Consider the following 17,639-nt stretch of genomic DNA (forward strand, 5'->3'; position numbering starts at 1 on the left):
ACATGGCACATATTGCACTTTTACTTTCTTCTCCAACACTTTGTTTTTGCATTATTTAAACCCAATTGAACATGTTTCATTATTTATTTGAGGCTAAATTGATTTTATTGATGTATTATATTACGTTAAAATAAGTATTACAAATAAAAAATACAAATCGGCCGATTTAATCTGTATCGGCTTTTTTGGGTCCTCCAATAATCGGTATCGGTGTTGAAAAATCATAATCGGTCGACCTCTACCTCATACCCCTCTCTGCGTATTGATCTGGTACAGGACTCCCTGTATATAGCTAAACAAAATTGTATTTTATTCCTTGTGTTAATATATTTAATTTTATTATAATTTTTTAACTCTGCAACGTAAAGCAAGCATTTCATGGGTATGTCTACACCTGTTGTATTTGGTGCATGTGACAAGTAAACATTAGATTTGAGAGAGATCACAAAAGACAGCCACTGGTGTCAGGGCACAAGCTCTAAACATTTTTTTATTTACCTGCATTTTTTCAATATCATTCCAAACTAGTAAAGCATGCAGTATGCTTCAACATACCACAGCAAGAAGTAAGCTTCGTATATATTCATGTTTTAGGAAACATATATGGTACTGTGGTTGAGGATAGAATTTGAGTGAATTATCTATTATATAGCATAAAGAAGGGGTGGTCTTACTCCAGCCAGACAGAGCCTAGATGAGCTTTGCTCCAGCACTGTCAATACTGCTAAAAAGTGCATTACTGTGATTACCTTGTTACACACTACAGAGAGGTTATCAGTTATAAATTGGATTTGGATTGACCATTCAATTCCAATTCCATTTGTGATTTCACAGTAGAAAGTTGGTCTGACTGGTTTAATTGTTACAAGGTAGCCTTCTCTATACCAACGACACAGATGGCAAAAGCTTGGTTATCTTCATTAATTAGTGCATTATCACTACATATTAAAGCTTCTCATAATGGTTCATGTTTATTAAGTTATTTTTCATAATGGCTCCAGTAAGGGATGTGGTATTGAGAACACAGCAATGTCTGTGATTCATATGAAATTCCTGCTCTCGGTTGTAAGGGAACAGACCAGTCATAATTGTTTCAGTATTTTGGCCTATGCTGGCCTACTGTCACATCATCATAGCTTGGGTTCTAGTTCTGCCAGAAACAGAGCTGCTGGAGAAATAGCTCCTCTCACTGAGTGACTGATGGGAAATGGGTTTGGGAGAAGCCAATGGTTTTCTCTCCAAATCAGCCCAGGCACCAGGGTAACTGTGAATAGACAGCCTTGCCTACAAATGCATTTCTTGGCTTCCTCTGTCCACTTCAGCCTGCTGTTGGCTTTAGCCAGCCGCTATATTTACAATAATGTCATGAGATCAAAATGAAACCAACTACTGGGAGCATGGTAGAAATTCTAATTCACCAGCCTTGTTGTTTTCCTGTTATGGGAACATGTACACTGCTCAAATGGTTGTGTTACAACAATGAATCTCTGAGTTACGAGTATACTTGCATCTTGGACCATATCTCTGGTGGTGGGGGACTTTTATGAGTAATTGTGGTCAGTTTACGACAGACAAGCATGTGTCCCCTGGTTGGACTGAGGAGGGAAGCTACTTTGCTTCCCTGTGCTTGTAATGCTGTCTTTTCTGTGTTGTAATTTAACTGTGACTCACTGTGATTCCAGAGTAACTCAGCTAGAATGTCTTTCTCGTTAAGTGACTTCTTTAACAAAACATTCTCTCTTTCTCTCTGCCCCCCCCCCCCCCCCCACACACACACACACTATGTGCATCTCTATCCCTCTCTTTATTTATCTCTTTGGTTCTCTATTTTTCTCTCTTTCTCTCCCTCTGCCAACAGCAGTTCACTGGCACTGCTCTGTCTTTTTGTCTTTCGTCTCAAGGGGTGACTTGGCACAGGGGCATGCTGGCACTGTTCAACAGGGTTAGTTGTACTTTGTGTGTTCTTGCTCTGGGCGAGAAAGAGAGACGGGAGGGAGGGAGAGTGAGTGAAAGAGAGACGGTAGAAAGAGCAATCTAAAATGGCTGCCAACAGCAAACTCCTCTGCACATGAAATGTCTGCCAAAAAATGATGTTATGTTGAGCGATCCCTGGCCAGAGAAATAACTTACTTGGAAAGAAAATAGCAACAACAAGGGCCACGATAAATATGTATTAATAGGAAATGTGCAAAGATGAGGTCGGGAAATATGAGGGAGAGGATAGAGAGAGATATAGGAGAGAGAGTTTTTCGGCAAATTCAGAAAGTACGCAATAACACATTTCCAAACTGCTTATATTGATGAAATGTGAATAAAAAAATATAAAAGAAGAAAATAACAAGTTTAGGGCCAGGGTGGGGCAGTAAGAAGATCAGTTTCACCCTCATTGAACTTTGGTCAAGCTCACGAGGGGACAGCTGCAATGGTAATTTAATATCCATTCTGACATTTCTAAGTTTATCACGTTTAAATGGTATTGCAGAGGTGTTGGTGATTTGTTCGTTAACTCTTACAATCCTGGAATGATAAAACCATCAAAAGTAAGACATTACTTGAAAATCTAACAATAAGATTTGAACAGTTAACAAAATGGCCGTCAACTCCTTTGGTAGGGAAAATGGATGGTGTCCTGCTTCGGACATCGTTTTATTGCATCATCATATGGCATGATGCCCTGCACTCCCACCCTCCCAAAAACCGCTACAAACCCTAATATAAACTTTGTTCTAAAATATATGAAAGAAAATATGGAAACTATGTATTTGTTTTCCAGAGCGTTGTCTTTGGGGCATTACGGGTCTTTGTGTGTGCCAGTCTGTCTAGCCTAGTCTTGCTCTCGTTCTCTCTTTCTTATGCTCATTGTGCCAGCAATTTTGTCTGAGGGCATATTAAAAAGTCTAATCAATCCATGTAATATAGCCTACACCTGCACAATAAATGCATTATTTATTTTAGACAGGTCTAAAGAAGCATGATATGAAGAAAATGTAGTCTATTTCAGAAGAAAATAATACCAAACTCTGAGTTGTCCTTATGTTAGGTGATGTGGCTGTGCCATATGACTGTGGGCTATGTTAGTTCATTTAGAAGACAAGATTTACTTATAATTCCGTGGCATTATTTTAGAATATGAAGAAACTAAAATAAATATTTTCTCCAAACGATTTGAGGGAGTGCGCACATGCAGCTATTCTGTGTTGAGCGGTTAACAAAGAAATAGGTATTCCTATATGCTTCATTTAGTCATATTAATGTAACGTTAGTTGGGCTCTATGAAATGATTTTTAATACATTGTTAGGCTGTTTTTTCCTCAGGCTGCACACACTCCAATAGTCTCTCATTCACAATTTGACAAGCACTTGATAATGCCTCGAATTCCACGTCGGCATCCCCTTTGTGGACGTAATGCACCCTAAAAATATCCATGCCTTTGGCGGCCCGGAGTGCTGCGTTGTGCACTTCTCCCTGAGTGTGCTGCGCAATCGGAAGCGTCTCTCACTCACACGGCTCTCTGTCACGTGATTGGGTCTTTCTTCTCACAGGCTACAAGTTAAGACAGACACATCGGGGATGCAACTGCACGCGTCCTTATCCAATCCAATGCATATTGAAGATATTTTTTTGTCAGTCAACAAGATGAGTAGCTCTAACGAACAACAAAAGCACCAGCCTATGTCAATCTATCCTCCACGGTAAAGGTCAACCTATTATTATTAGGCTATTTCTTCACATTATAAGCATAGCAATGCGCACATGGCAGTAGGCTATAAACACAAATGTTCCATTAGTGGAAAACACCATTATCAAAAGCATGTTAATGCTTTTATTATAAAGGTGCATTTTTATAGTGAAAATTATCTTCCCCCCAACTTGAAACTCACTCGCTGCTTGTATGCCAGTTAGGCATACCTTATAAAGCAGATTAATGTGGTTAATTTTAAGAAGTTATTTGGCCACTTTAGTTGTGATACGAACCTTATTAAAACATATAGGCCTATGGGCTAGGCTACATGAGGTGTGCAACTATGATTAGAACAAGTTGCCAAAAAAAGGCATTGTTTGTTATGCTGGGCGTCATTCACAAGTGGTAATATATAATTCACAAGTGATAGGCTAATATTGACACCATCAGACTATTCTTGTATTAAACTTGTCTTTACATATACTAAATCATGTGTGACATTTACTTTGATTTAGAATGGACCATTATCGTGCACCTGTATCGAAACTGGGGCAGTGGGAAAAAATAAATGTTGTCTATGCACTTAAATATTACGCTTTTCCCCATGTTTTTTCTTCTTCATCCCAGCCATATAGGCTATACTCCTATTGTAAATATAAGCAATGTGCGTAATATTAGGAAAGTTGAGAAATAAATATAGTAGGCCTAGCCTATAGAAAGCCGATGGGATCCTCGTCTTTTTATTAGCGGCCATCACTCTGTTTTCTCCCGCAATTGCATAGCCTTTAGAAATGTTGCGCAACATGAGCATTGATGTCAGAGTGTTTCGTGGGACAATAGATTGCTGAGTACCAGGCAGTTCGCAATTTGGTAGGCTACTAATGTCCAGCAGCATCAGAGCTTGGAGAAGCCTAATTATCGTGACTAAACGGTCATGTGGAATTTGACTGCCTTCGTGACTCGTGACCGCTGGGGTGGCGGTAATACGGTCACCGCAACAGCCCTATGTCTGGCTCACTTGTCCAGTGTAGAGGGAAGCAGGGTGCTTGTTCTAGTGATGGGGAGTCAATGTGAAGATCTCAATGAGGCGCTCCCTCCCTCTCTAAGCTCCAACATATGGAGCATTGTGGAATGTGTGTGGCTTTGATCTGTGAGTGGAGTCATGCCTATCTGATAGAAGAGAGACCCATTTATTTATTTTTTAGGTTTTCACTGCTGTTCACTTGGAATGCCAGCCAGACTCTTTGTGGTAAATCTAGGGTTCTTCTGGTTTGGACCGCACATTATGGATTTACTTGTATTATCTGCATTTGACAGGTGTCAGTTCACACAAATAAAAGTTGGTTTTCTGGTTGGATTGTGTGGCCTTGCCATTGTTGTGATGCTTCACTGAGTGTACATTTTGGCAAAACAACTAAAATAGCCTGCCAGAAACCTTTTTTGCAATTGGATTAGTGTTACATTTCCTAAACAAGGAAGTTATTAAGTGAGGTATTTGGGTCATGTTTCACATTGAAACCCTACTTGTTTTAATAGCTTTAGTACTATCTATTCAATATAGTGCTTAACTTTTTTAATATTTGTCACATTATTTCTCACTAAATAGGTTATTTTCTAGACTGTTTACAACTACTTTAACACCCTCAAATTAGCCTTTTATGTGGTAAGACAAATGATGCTGGGTTTAGACTTGTTTCTGACCCCCCCCCAACACCCCCTCTCTGTCTGTCTCTTTCTACCCCCTCTCTCTTCCTTTCCTTCCCTCTCTTCAGAGTCAGAGCAGAGCAGTAGCCCACGCACAGGTATTGGGTCAGATCAGGAGGATAGCCGAGCTGCCACCATGGGTAAGGGGCCCAAAGGACTCTCTCTCTCTTACACACACACACACACACACACACACACACACACACACACACACACACACACACACACACACACACACACACACACACTCTCACACACACACACACACACACACACACACACACACACACACACATCCAAATACCAACACACGCTGAATTATTCATACACATTTACACACTACCAGACAGTGACATAAGCTTTGAGATAGTTATGAATCCAGTACCCACAGACACACACAATACCTTTCACAGTAATATATGGAATCCAATATATTACAGGTTTCTATCAGGCTAAAACATTATTTAAATGTGTTTTACTGGCTTGCTGATACTCTGACATTTGTTGTGTCCTTGTCTTGTGATGTCTCTTAAAAGTGAGAAGTTACTGTAATGTTTGTTGTGTTATGTCACAGAACTCTCCAGGGTGACTCATCTCTGTGTTTTCCAGATGCTCCTGAGTTTCAGGAAAGCTTTGTGACATCAGGAGTTTTTAATGTAACAGAGCTGGTGCAAGTGTCCAGAAGTAAGATTTTACACCTTTTTATTAAGCTACTCGTGGTTTTATGTATTTGTGGTTGAATGGAAAAATATAACACAAATCCATATTTAGTTCTTAAAACGTCATGTGTGGCTACTTTCATTATAACTTCCTAGCCATAACTTACACAGCAACATGCTTAGGAGCTGGACATGTGTCACATAAACTATGGTGATTAAAGTTCTGACAGCCCTCTTCAGTGAAAAAATTGCTAGCTCACTAACTCTGGCCCGCAGGCAGGGGGTGGAAACTCCCAGCCACTCTCTGGCAGTCACTCTGTTCCCCTCAGTAGCTGAGCTCCTAGTCTCTGCAATGCTGCCTGTTTCACTGCAATTCAAACCATCAGATAGATACACAGAAATAGGGAACACGTGGATGGTATAACAGGCTAGATGATAAAGATGGTAGGGAACATCCAGGTCCAGGATTGCGGGAGATACTAACGTAATCCACTTACAGCATTAATCACAGACAACATGCAGAGTAAACCTCTCCTTACTGTCTACACCCCATCAGACACTCAATATGATTTCTGACTGGGAATCAGATCATATGGCTTTAGAATGACATTTTTTTACGACTTCCTCGTCCTTTGTGTTGTTTTATCTGTCTCAGGGTGGATTTTGCAGATGTTATATCCATTCAATATTTTCTATTCACATTGCCAAGGCTATGTGCTCAGGCATTGGCTGGGGATGCTGTGCTCACCAGGCCTGGCATTAGCAGTGAATTAGGGCTACATTAACACAGCCCCCACATGGCCAACCAGCCTCTAAACACTCTGTATGAATAAGCATCCCCTCCCAGCCACACACAGGCTTCACTAGTCACCACCTGGGATCTCCATTCACTTACCCTCCAATCTGACTTGTCATTTGCATCCGTTATTTCATTAGGTTTAGAAATGGAGTTGAATCCGATTTGAAAGACAGCTAATGTGAAGGGAGCTGAAGGGAGAGAAGCTCGGCCATCTGTCACATGTCATTGATCACGTTTTCAGTTTTCCCAGTGATAATCCATTCTCCAAAGGGTCAGTCTTCATCTGTCATTCAGTAGGAGCAACAAGCTCTGATGCACGTACATTCACACACACACACACACACACACACACACACACACACACACACACACACACACACACACACACACACACACCACAGCTGACAGCTGATGTGGAATGCTGTAGCTACAATTATCAAAACTAAATGAGTGAGTTATTATGGTGCGTAGGGAAAACATTTCACTTTACACCTGTCAAACAGGCTCTCTGTTTTCCATGTCACGCCTTGACTGACTAATTGGAAGGAAACGTAGTTAAAGACTTCAATTAACCACCTGCCATCTGGTCTCCCTGGGGAAAAGACTGCTATTTCAGATTCACTCCCTCCACTCCCCAAATCCTCAGCTGCACATGCTGCTATGCTATAACAGCTATCACCTGCACCTCTGTTTATGTGACACATTCACATTCATATCACAAACTCCACAACACTTGTATCATGTATTTACGCTAATATCAAAGCATGTGTTTTAAACCCCAAGAGGCGTTGATTTTAGACTACATAATTAGCTTATTTAACTAATGTTACTTTTAAGTGCTTTCTACTGTATTTACCCAGGCCTCATATGGGATGCATATCCTATGAGACATTAGCCGCTTTTTAGAAGTCATGAATTCGCCACTGACCTACTTTACTAGTGTAATTAAACAGAGCAGAATGGGTTGTTATTACTGCTTTGCATCACCACGGCTATCCAGCTCAACCATAGAAATGAATCCGACACATTGACTTGAAGGGGGATTCCTGTTCTATTAATTTTGTTTCTATGCGTTCAACCACCCCCTGCTCATGTTCGGAGATCCCTCCATGGTTATTCCTTTTTGGCCAGAGTTTCCTGTAAGGTGCACGTGAAGGACTTTCTACACTGGAGATCCATGAATCCTCCCTTTGTCTTGTGTTCCCCAGTGTCTCGGTACAGTGTATGAGTCAGGGAGAGATTGATTGCCTGGGGATCTGTAGTGACGCCATCCCACTGTTAATAAGCGTACCTGCCCTAACAAATGGGACATTATTCTCCGAGCTCACTGTCTCCCCACGGCTCAGTACAGTATAGTACACACTAGTGTAGTATACTGCAACAACATCTCTGTCCACTCCAACCTGAACACAGCATAGTAGCAGGCAGCCATTAATGCACATGGCCATATAAATGACATTAGTGGAAACCTGAGAGGGGAAATGGGGTAAATGCTGATAGATGGCTGCTACATCCTCATACTGTTGTCCTGAGAGTTGAAGTGCAGTAGCAGACTGCAGCTGGGATTGTCCACTTTTTGTAACCTCTCGCTCAACGTCAATAAAACGAAGGAGCTGATCGTGGACTACAGGAGACAGCAGAGAGAGTACACCCCCATCCACATCGACGGGACCACAGTGGAGAGAGTCCAAAGCTTAAAGTTCCTCGGCGTACACATCACTGAGGACCTGAAATGGTCCCTCCACACCGACAGAGAGTGGTGCGGTCAGTCCAATGCATCATCGGAGGCACACTGCCTGCCCTCCAGGACATCTACAGCAGCCTGCTTCACAGGAAGGCCAAGAAGATCATCAAGGACCTCAGCCACCCAAGCAACTACTTGTTCACTCCGCTACCACTCACCGGTTTGAGTGTGCCAAGAACTGCAACGCTGCTGGGTTTTTCATGCTCAATGTGGATTGTGTGTGTTCAGAGGGTGAACGGACAAGACACAAGCTTTAAGTGCCTTTGAACGGGTATGGTTCTTGTGTCAAGAACTGCAACGCTGCTGGGTTTTTCACGCTTAAGAGTTTCCCGTGTGTATCAAGAATGGTCCACCACCCAAAGGACATCCAGCCAACTTGACACAACTGTGGGAAGCATTGGAGTCAACATTAGACAGTATCCCTATGGAATGCTTTCGACACCTTGTAGTTTAGGCGCCGACAAATTGAGACTGTTCTGAGGGAAAAATGGGATGTAACTCAATATTAGGAAGGTGTTCTTAATGTTTTGTACAGTGTGTGTATGTATGTGTACGTACGTACATACCAGACAAAAGTTTGGACACACCTTCTCATTCCAGGGTTTTTCTTTATTTTTACTATTTTCTACATTGTAGAATAATGGTGAAGACATCAAAACTATGAAATAACACAATGGAATCATGTAATAACCAAAAAAGTGTTAAGCAAATCAAATAGATTTTAGATTCTTCAAAGTAGCCACCCTTTACCCTGATGACAGCGTTGCACATGCTTGGCATTCTCTCAACCAGCTTCATGAGGTAGTCACCTGGAATGCATTTCAATTAACAGGTGTGCCTTGTTAAAAGTTCATTTGGGGAATTTCTTTCCTTCTTAATGCATTTGAGACAATCAGTTGTGTTGTGACAAGGTAGGGGTGGTATACAGAACATAGTCCTATTTGGTAAAAGACCAAGTCCATATTATGGCAAGAACAGCTCAAATAAGCAAAGAGAAACGACAGTCCATCATTACTTTAGGACATGAAGGTCAGTCAATACAGAAAATTTGAAGAACTTTCAAGTTTCTTCAAGTGGAGTCTCAAAAACCATCAAGCGCTTTGATAATACTGGCTCTCATGAGGACTACCACAGGAAAGCAAGACCCAGAGTTACCTCTGCTGCGGAGGATAAGTTCATTAGAGTTACCAGCATCAAATTGCTGCCCAAATAAATGCTTCACGGAGTTCAAGTAACAGACACCTTTTCAGAGGAGACTGCATGAACCAGACCTTCATGGCCGAAGTGCTGCAAAGAAACCACTACTAAAGGACACCAACAAGAAGAAAATACTTGCTTTGGCCAAAGAACGAGCAATGGACATTAGACCAGTGGAAATCTGTCCTTTTGGTCTAGTCCAAATTTGCGATTTTTGGTTCCAACTGCCATAGTAGGTGAACGGATGATCTCTGCATGTATGGTTCCCACCGTGAAGCATGAAGGGAGGTGTGATGGTGTGGGGGTGCTTTGCTGGTGACACTGTCAGTGATTTATTTAGAATTCAAGGCACACTTAACCAGCATGGCTACCACAGCATTCTGCAGCGATACACCATCCCATCTGATTTGCGCTTAGTGGGTCTATAATTTATTTTTAAACAGGACAATGAACCAACACACCTCCAGGCTGTGTAAAGGCTATTTTACCAAGAAGGAGAGGGATGGAGGGCTGCATCAGATGACCTAACCTCCACAATCACCCGACCTCAACCCAATTGAGATAGGATGAGTTGGACCGCAGAGTGAAGTAAAATCAGCCAACAAGTGCTCAGCATATGTGGGAACTCCTTCAAGACTGTTGTAAAAGCATTCCAGGTGAAACTGGATGAGAGAATGCTAAGAGTGTGAAAGCTGTCATCAAAGCAAAGGGTGGCTACTTTGAAGAATCACAAATATAAAATAAATGTTGTTTTGTTTAACACTATTTTGGTTGCTACATGATTCTATATGTGTTATTTCATAGTTTTGATGTCTTCACTATTATTATTCTGCAATGTAGAAAAACCCTTGAATGAGTAGGTGTGTCCAAACTTTTGACTGGTACTGTATATATAAATTCCGGACTGTGACGTTGCTCGTTCTGATATTTCAGAATTTCTTTCTTTTTACTTTTATGGATTATTTGTGTATTGTTATGTATTGCTAGGTATTACTGCACTGTTGGAGCTAATCTGCGTACACAACCAATAAACTTGGATTTGATTAGATTTTTGTTCTTACAGAGAAGTATACACAGATATAACACAATATGTTTGCTCACCGAGCGACACACTTCTTCAGCTGCATTGTGAGTGAGCTTGAGGATGGTGTTATGTCATTTATGTAGATATTTGAGTATCATTCCATAGATAATTGATGTCTAATTGAAAGTGTGGTACAGTGTGTGTTCCTCCCCTGACTGACCTGTCCCCCCTGTGTGTTGTGTGCAGCTCCGGTGGTGACGGGGGCAGGCCCTAACTTCTCTCTGGGAGAGCTGCAGGGGCACCTGGCCTATGACCTTAACCCCTCAGGGGTGGGCATGAGGAGAACCCTGCCCAGCACCTCCTCCAGCGGGTCAGTACCCAGCCCCAAAACACACACACACACACACACACACACACACACACACACACACACACCTAGACTGGAAATGAATATACTGCATATAGTTGAAATAGACAAAACACTCAGTTTGTTTGTACTCTACCCTGCAAATAAACTCACATTTAGAGTGAATGTTAGAATACATTCCATATTAACAGGAGCCTTGCATAAGTGAATGGCTGGATGTGCAACCACTTGGCAGATGACAGGAGGACTGTATGGTTGTTTTTATTGGTGCACAGAGAGCAGTATCCTGGTGTTGAATGCACAACACCTTCACTACAGTGACAATGGCTGTTCCTCATGTGATTTATCTGGGCGTGTGCAACACTGCCAAAACACAAGCTCTGACTTATTGTCTTATATTTCACTGTAAACGTCAAGTAAAGCTGGGACAAACTGAGACCGTAAATAACTGGTTTACCTGAGAATCCTGGAGCTGCTCAGTTTCCTCCCGGCCATCTCCAGGTTGCCGGTGTTGACCCACTTGTGTACTGTGCGTGTGTACATACTTTATACACAGTTTTGAACTGTCAATATGTCACATTGCCTTCCCCTTATTTCCTCCTCCTTCTCTCCCTTTGTGTGACATCCAGGAGTAAGAGGCACAAGTCAGGCTCCATGGAGGATGATGTGGACACCAGTCCTGGGGGGGAGTACTACACCTCTCCCAACTCCCCGGCTAGCAGCTCCCGCAACTGGCAAGAGGATCTGGAAGGAGGTGAGCATCCCCTCTGGGCTCCCACACAAACTCTTAGCTATTATGTCGTTTTGACAAGGACAGTGCTTATTGCTCATCAGTTAGTACAAACTCATGATGTCATGCTGAGGACACTGGCTATCCTCCAACTCTTCAGTAATTACAAACGGTGACTCAGTTCTGGTGTCCCTCTTAAATGTTCCTCATTAGGGCTGTCGAGAAACATCAACTCGTACTTTTCATAATCACAGTGGGGAAACAGCTGAAATATCAGGCCATACTTTCACTTCAGTTACCTTGAAAGCCACTGACAGTGCAAAAGAGAAAATGATAAATATATCATGTTATCAACAGAAAGTACGCAGCTTCAAACTTCCCAAATTGAGCCTGAAGTCGTAATTAATTACTGAACCAACATTTTTTGTGAAAGTCTGCAAAAAGCCATGTGGCCCAAGGTACCTTGGAGCAGTATCCACAGATGCAACGTCGCAGTAGCTACCTTCTTGCTTTCCTCTCACTTCAGGTTCACCTATCAGTTTGCTAGTATGGAATAATATTCCTAACAAAGATTTTTAGCAAACGGGAAAGCTACTGTGCATCTCTCATCTAGATACAAGCAATCGTTTCAAGATGATTGTATAAAGCAGTATTTTAAATATCGAAATGGCATGTGCCTTTCTCATGGTCTTGTACAGTATGACCCTTATCCCCCAACAGCACGGACCTGGTTCTGGTAAAAAATAGGATGAGTAGGTTACAACATGCACAGTGTGGTCCAGTGGTTGAGTGAGTGAGTGTGGGACAGAGTAAGTGGTCAGGTAGTGGGTGTGCTGAGTGAGTGGGGCCTGCCTAGTGAGTGCACTACACGTGTGTACGAGCCACGAGGCAGCTCTCTAACCATGGGTTGGCAGCAGTAAGTGGGAGGAGGATCAGCATCTTTACAACAGAACTGTTATCTGAGTGTTTAACGCACTGTGTGTTGTTCTAGCAGGGGGGTTCTCGGTCTCCCATATGATCTAATGCTGTTAAACTGTGGTGGACTCTTCACGCTACGCTAATAGAGTGTCCAGTGGCCTGTAAAGGGCCCTGGTGGAGTGTCTGGGGGCTTTGTGGTGCTATTAACCAGAGTGGCCCCGGCTGGTCCCCGGACTCCAGGAGGGCCCCACGATACAGGGACCCTGATGCTGACACCAGAGCTGTGGAGGTCAATAGAGCAGAGCCGGCCCCGACCCCGTCAGAGACCCTGCAGGAGTCTGGCCCAGCCCTTCTCGTGTCGTGCTCACTCTCTTCCTGTCTAGACAGCTCTAACGAGCTCCTCTTTAACAACCCCTTCGGATGATCGCTCTGAGATGGTGGGGGGGCTACTGGCTGTGTGAGAGGAGGATGTTTGTGCACCTTCCCCAGGTAGAGGTGGTCTGGGGAAGCTTGCCCCTATACTAGGGGAAGCTTGCCTCTATACTAGGGGAAGCGTGCGTCAGTTTGCAGCCGGGCAAATTGATTGGAAAGGGTAATGCCTGGCCTCCTGTAGAGCTGTGGTTTGACCCCTGTCTCAGGTCACCAACACTACCAACTCTCAGTTAAGGAGGTTACGGTGTAAGCCGCACTTAACCATTGATTAGATTGCATCTCAAATTCTGTAGACTTTGTTCAAAATATATATTCTCAAGATATTGTAATGTAAATATTAATGTAATGTGTCACTACACTAGGTAGATGTGTGGGTTGGCCTAGACCCTTGAAGACTGAGCTGAGTGGTCAGTCAGATTAGTGTGATCAGGTAATTAGCGTCAGTGCTGTAATGGCTGCCCTTGCCTAGCCCCCAGCACTAAGCCAGACGTGCATGTTTATCCTATGAGCAAGTCTCCCGTTGAACCTCAGCTTGCCCTCTGACATTCCTGAAAAGCCCTGGTGTACTCACTCCACTCTGAGACAGAGGGCTGGGGCAGAGCAGGGGAAGAGGAAGCTGTCAAATAAGGCTTTCCCCTCTCTCTCTCTTCCTCCCTCTCTCTCAACCTCTTTCTCAGAAAACAATTAGAGTGAGGGGTATACATGTATAATGTGTGAGAGAGAAACCTCCGTCACTCCATGACTGACTCCCTCTGTACAGTATCACAGTAAGAACGTGTGTACTGTGTGCTCCACTACTCCTAAGAAGGAAACAAAGAGCTGTGTAATGTTAATACCCTAATGTATAACAGGCCTGAGCTTGGTGGAGAAAGGGTTCCTCACGCACATTCTGTGTGCGATAGCAAACTTAACACGGAGGAGGAGGAGGGTTGCACACTGCCAGTAATACCACTGCAACAAAGATGCATTTGTTTAGCACATCTAAGCAACTCTGGTATCAGGCACTGCAGGCCTCTTGGGAATGTGAGTGATCTACCTAGACTAACCGGATTTGGGGTAGACCTGACCAAAACATAACATTGATTCTGATCCTGTTGTTTCCTCTCAATGAGGAAGTTAGTTGGGAGCCTATGTGCTCACTGCAATGTGCTGCAGCACTGAGGACTTACTGGGTCGTGTCAATGCACCCTGCCACCCTGTGGTGAGTTACTGTAATTACAAAAGCCATGCAGTAGCAGATTCAATTGGGCATGTAGGGTCTTTTCAATAGCATTTTTATGATGGGAGTCCTAGTGGCATCAGTAACACCCTCTGTGTGTCTCTGTGTCCAGGCATGTCCCCTGGAGTAAAGAAGACAGAGATGGACAGCCCGTCTCCTCAGGAGAGCTCCCCACGTCTCGGCTTCACACAGCACCACCGGCCCGTCATCGCAGTGCACAGTGGTCAGTACACACACTCTTATGCACATCACGTTCACAGGAGACGTCTTGTCACTGTTGTCACAATCCATCACCCTCACACATGCACGTCTCCAAGGATGGGAATCGTTTATAAAAAAAATAGCAAAAAAAGTCTGAACTGTCAATAAAAGAAGAGATGACGTGTCACACTTCTCCACAGCTAAGATTCCTTATGTAGTGTCTCGTGCTGTACGGAGGTCCAGCATCAACAGCAACACTATCTACATAGTTCCACATTCTTAATGTCTGTATCTGTTGAGCTAAGATTCCTTATGTAGTGTCTCGTGCTGTACGGAGGTCCAGCATCAACAGCAACACTATCTACATAGTTCCACATTCTTAATGTCTGTATCTGTTGAGCTAAGATTCCTTATGTAGTGTCTCGTGCTGTACGGAGGTCCAGCATCAACAGCAACTCTATCTACATAGTTCCACATTCTTAATGTCTGTATCTGTTGAGCTAAGCCTGATGGAGGCACTGACTGCAGGCGTTATGCTTTCAACAAGACTAGCTTCCTTTCAGGCTATGCATTATTTGAGGTTTTAATTGAACATCCCGTGAACACTTTCTGGCAGATCATTTGTTGTGGAGTCGATGGAGAGTAATCGATGGGCAGGTAGTGTTCCCCAGCCAAACGTTTGCTGGATGATGCATGAACAATTGAAGCCGCTGTTAAAATGAATTTGTGCATCCTCGTATGTTCTGCTAAATTAGCGCGTGGTGCTGATTAGAGTACTAAATGTGAAACACAAACTCTTGCAATAGGTACTGTACCAAAGGAGAGTCATTTCATGACATGTATATATCATTTTTCCCCGTGAAGAGTGGTTGTATTAAAGTCACTGAGAGTAGAGAATTGCACTCACACGGAATTATACATTTTGTTTCGCAGAACCACACATCTTCCAATGTCACTTTTATTATCTCAAGCACACCATCATTTTGGAGCATGAACAAGTACCCTTATTCAAACATGTTCTCTCTCTGTCCCTCTTTGTCTCCATCTCTCTCTTTCTTCCCCTCCCTCCCTCTCTTTTCTCCCTTGCTCTCTCTCTGTGTGTGCAGGGATTTCTCGGAGTCCGCACCCCTCCTCGTCGTTGCACTTCCCCACCACCTCCATCCTGCCCCAGTCCACTTCCTACTTCCCCCACACCGCCATCCGCTACCCGCCACACCTCAGCTCCCAAGACCCGCTGAAGGACCTGGTCTCCCTGGCCTGTGACCCGTCCAACCAGCAGCCCAGCCCAGTGAGTCCAGCCCATCTAACAACTCTAACTAAGGCCCAGAGTTTGTCCTGGTCAGGTCATGTGGTCAGTAAAACTCCTGACCCTACTCATTACTCACTCATTCTAGATAGGAGTAGAAACAAGCAGCGCCAGGTTACAACTGAGCCAGCCACCAATGCTGTCACTCATTGATGTGCATAGAGAGGTGGCTTTCAGTTCACCATGCTTAATGTATTCATGTAGTAGAACCTGTACTAATGTGACATCATGTCGGGCTGTGATCTCATGGCCAGCTCTTTAGTTTGAGGGTTTGTTAAAGGAAATTCACTCACTCGGGTATATTTCCCAGAGGGAATGTATTATACGTTTGAGTGGTTTATTCAGAGAATTGTGTAATTTCCATTTGTCATTTAGATTCACCTAATCGTTTGTTTGCTATTTCATTCCTTCATGCTTCATGTTTCCTATATTGTCACCCTGTCTCAGATGGCCTGGTCCCCTGTGAACAGTATGATATGCCATTTCTTTCCCATATTCTCCCCCGTCGTGGTCTTTACTGGCCAGGGGATACTCTACTGTAGGTGGTGTAACCTGAGAGAGAAGCAGCCCACAGCCGGGTAGGAACATAGTAAACAGGTTTTCCTCACCTAGCTGCTACTCTTCCCCTCTGCTCCAGACTGCAGACTCTCCGTGACTCTCAGAACAATTAACACTCACCATACTGTATCTTTAAACATGACAAAGGAGAAAGGGGCAACAATTCCATAGATCTGAAGCCATAAAATCATTGTAATCACTGGGTTTTAGCCAACTTCTTAGATTATAGTTGTTCAATGTATTGGCTGGCTGGTAGTACAGCAGTTGTGAATCCCCCGTCACAGAGAGGAAAATAAGCCCCGAGACTTCCTGCTCTGTTTAGACTCAGCCTGCTGGCCCTGGGACCAGCCCAGATCCTCAGACATGGTTATACTCATTATCCACATATGACACACAGCTGAGAGGACCTGCCACTGCACCACATGCAAATGACCCCCCTCCCTGCTTCAATAATGCCAGCATTACAAGCCAGGTTGCTCAATGAAGCTGCTGTACTTTTTCTGTTTTCACTTGGAAAGGAGTGGAGGGAGAAGGAGATCCCTGTACGTCTCTAGCAGTGCTGCTGAGGTTGGCAGAGTGCATGGGTCTGGCGCAGGCAGCTCACAGACGAAAGAGGAGAGACATTTATCAGGAGTGCCCCCCAGCAGCAGCCACGCTGGGCTCTGCTCAGCCCAAACTGCAGAGTCATTGAAATTCCCCCTGCTGCAGTGCGACTGCAGCCAGGCAGTCACAAAGGACGAGCGCATGGGACCACAATGTAGCTGACTCATTTGCTCATCCATTGTTGTGGAGGACAGTGAGTGTTGCACTGCAGTCCTCTCCTCTGGGGAGCAGAGAGTCTCTGAAAGACATGTAGAAGAGCAGCCATGGATGGATGACTGGCTGAGCAGTGCAGTCCCCTAGACATCACTCATTCCCTCTCCCCACTCTCTCTGTCTCCCTTACACACACACACACACACACACACACTGATGGAGAGGGAAGGTGTGTGTTTGAGAGACCGGGACAGTGCAGTGACATCTACAGTATTATATCATCTGTGTTGCAGCAGTGAAGCCTCCTCCTTTCCCCCTCCTTCTCACCATCCCCCACTGTACA

The 17,639-nt window shown here is 43.8% G+C and overlaps 1 protein-coding gene across 16 annotated transcripts in view; it reads left to right on the forward strand.

The window, feature by feature from the left end:
• The window catches only part of LOC110524384 (nuclear factor 1 C-type), a 123,087-nt gene that overhangs the window by 88,126 nt on the left and 17,322 nt on the right, over nucleotides 1-17,639 (forward strand). For 4 of the 16 annotated variants that reach the window (XM_090235646.1, XM_090235645.1, XM_036978127.2 and 1 more), the window contains exons 3-8: nucleotides 5,456-5,527; nucleotides 5,997-6,071; nucleotides 11,057-11,180; nucleotides 11,807-11,931; nucleotides 14,589-14,699; nucleotides 15,784-15,965. In XM_090235646.1, coding sequence (XP_090091772.1) covers nucleotides 5,456-5,527; nucleotides 5,997-6,071; nucleotides 11,057-11,180; nucleotides 11,807-11,931; nucleotides 14,589-14,699; nucleotides 15,784-15,965 — 689 coding nt within the window. Of the gene's footprint in view, nucleotides 1-5,455; nucleotides 5,528-5,996; nucleotides 6,072-11,056; nucleotides 11,181-11,806; nucleotides 11,932-14,588; nucleotides 14,700-15,783; nucleotides 16,029-17,639 lie in introns of all 16 variants that reach the window. The other 12 variants (XM_090235644.1, XM_036978126.2, XM_036978125.2 and 9 more) reach the window with 3 other exon arrangements.

This window comes from Oncorhynchus mykiss, chromosome 5, assembly GCF_057628025.1.
Source record: "Oncorhynchus mykiss isolate SJ-2025 chromosome 5, ASM5762802v1, whole genome shotgun sequence".
Lineage (NCBI taxonomy): Eukaryota > Metazoa > Chordata > Actinopteri > Salmoniformes > Salmonidae > Oncorhynchus > Oncorhynchus mykiss.